This window comes from Meleagris gallopavo, chromosome 8 (genome assembly GCF_000146605.3).
Source record: "Meleagris gallopavo isolate NT-WF06-2002-E0010 breed Aviagen turkey brand Nicholas breeding stock chromosome 8, Turkey_5.1, whole genome shotgun sequence".
In the NCBI taxonomy this organism is placed as follows: domain Eukaryota; kingdom Metazoa; phylum Chordata; class Aves; order Galliformes; family Phasianidae; genus Meleagris; species Meleagris gallopavo.
The window spans coordinates 33,547,729-33,550,021 of NC_015018.2; the positions used below are offsets into that span (position 1 = coordinate 33,547,729).

Here is a 2,293-nt window from a genome sequence, read left to right on the forward strand (position 1 = left end):
AAAGAAGTACAGTAGTGTGCAAGCAAAATGCAAATCCAGGCCAATCTCTCAGCCAAAATGAGGGTGAGGTTTGACAGAAAGACATTGTTGCATGAGTGATTTGCAGGTTCTTCAGAGCCTTTAGCCCATATAGTTTGCTGTTGTTCTGCTCTAGAGCACAAGTCAGAAATTCAGTGGGAGTCTTTGTATCTAAGTTGTACTTCTGAACTTTCTGTGAAATGATGTGAACATTTGCCCAAACTCTAAACTTTTGAAAAGTTTCTTTTCACAAATACGTCCAAATATGATTAGAGGTGTATTTTATTATTCTAGCAGCTAGGTTCCTTGCAAACTACAGCCAGACAGTGAACAGTGCAGAGTTTTCCTTGTAACTGCTAAGGGCCACGCAGCATGAGCCTGTGGGAGAAGAAGTTGAGCCTTCCTCCCCATCACATCCTGTCAGAGCGGGGGCGGGGGGCTCTCCGTGAACAGGGCAGGGTTGCAGCCAGCGCTCTGCTCAGTGCTCGCTGTGTCGCGGCATTAAGGGCACAGGCTCTGCGTAGGCCGCAGCTCCTTCATTTGGGCATTTGCACGTCCAACTCCGTGATCTCTGAGTACAGGCTAGGAGCCCAAGGAGGGGTGCAGCAAATCCTTCCTCAGCTTCCGAAGGTCCACGGAGAACCAACCCTGCAGCTGCTGTTCTCAGCTGTGCAAACAGCATCAGTGAGAGGATAAATGTACGTCTTTGCCTGATGCTCGCTGTCCGCTGTTTTATGCTGGAAGCTGGTACTTCCTTTCTGGCATGGAAGAGATGTTAACGCTGGACTTACGTAGGAAGAAATTTCTTTGAACTTGAGCAGAGAACTGATAGAAATCTAATATGAGAATATTGCTAAGAGTATAAGATGTAAAACCAACAGGCTGTCCTCATGCATGTACGCAGAACACATCATCTTTAGGGTGTTTTTTCTCACCCATCCTTCCTTGTGTTCCAGACCACAAGACAAAGGCATCCTACTTTCCATTTTGTAATCCTTGCACAGCCACCAGGGGCAATGAGAAGTTTTGCATGAGCAGTGCACTGCAGAGTTGGATTCACTGTTGCTATAGAGTTTCTCCAATCAGTGTCCTATTTTTGTTCAGGAAATAAAGCACATTGATTTTTCTGGTAGAAACAACATGATATATTTTCATTTCTGTTGAAATAATTACCTCTATCTGATCTTAGCTGTAAATTGAAATTTTTTAAATGGGCAAAAAGCTGCATATTTTTCTTTATAACTTAATACCTAGAAAGAAAGGAACAATACAGCCTACATTTTTTTGCTTAACTTGCCATCTGTTTTCCCTGCATTTTTTCATCACCTTATGAGAAAAATATATATATCTGTAGCTTCTCATTACTTGGCCATTTTATTTAGTTTTTGTAAATATAAGCTTTATATATAGGATATTTGTCATATATCCAATCATACTGCATTTTATGTCTTTAACCACAGGAGGATGTGAAAAGTACTGTATGCTTAGAAACTACTTGGAACTTGTTGGAATTCTTAGCTGCAAAGTGTATGATACATCAGTTTGTTGCATTTGCAGAACAAAAGAAGAAGCAGAGAAAGATCTAAAGTCACTTTTTGTGTTAGGCCTATGTGCTTAATAAGTGAGTATTTGAATTTAGAAGGAAGCCGTGAACAATTGCAATGATAGCCTTAAAGCAGTATTCCAGAATTTGTTTTAGTTAGCAAATCCATCTTAGCTTTCATAGTAGCAAGTGTTTAAATAGAAAAGCTTGGGATTTATGAAGTTGAACAAAAGCTTACGAAATGAACTTATGAGATGAAAAATTCCATTCTACCATTCTCTTTCTACTTTATATTTCTCTTTCAATCAATGGTTGTTTCTTACACTGCATTTCTTAATACAGATGTTGTCTGAACTGGTATGTTTTGAGTGATCTAAGTTTTATAATCGCTGTTACAGTTAACGAATAAGCTATACTGTTTTTTGATACAATATTATCAGTGCTGGGGTTGGGTTCTATTCTTCACACATTCCTCTCAAGAAGCATGTTTGAGATTCAGTGTACACTTCAGATAAATGGAAAATGTCGCATTGCTTTCAGTTGCAGCAGATGAAGTTAAAAGCATAAACTGTCCTTTCTCTGGATTTTGTCATGAGGTTATACTGATGCACTACTGTTGTTGGCCTGCTGTGGAAGCTTTAGTCCTCCTGAGTCAGTGGTACTTCTACAGTCAGCTTCATCGGGGCCAAAACTTCTGCTTGAACAGTTTTCCTGGTTTCGTGTTCGCTTCAT

At 39.9% G+C, this 2,293-nt stretch overlaps 1 protein-coding gene across 1 annotated transcript in view; it reads right to left on the minus strand.

Annotated features, from left to right (window-relative positions):
• Positions 1-2,293, minus strand: part of NKX6-2 (NK6 homeobox 2) — a 3,500-nt gene extending 1,207 nt beyond the window's left edge. Inside the window, exon 1 of the mRNA XM_010714956.2 lies at positions 2,165-2,293. Within this exon, the coding sequence (XP_010713258.1) occupies positions 2,165-2,293 (129 nt within the window). The remainder of the gene's footprint in view (positions 1-2,164) is intronic.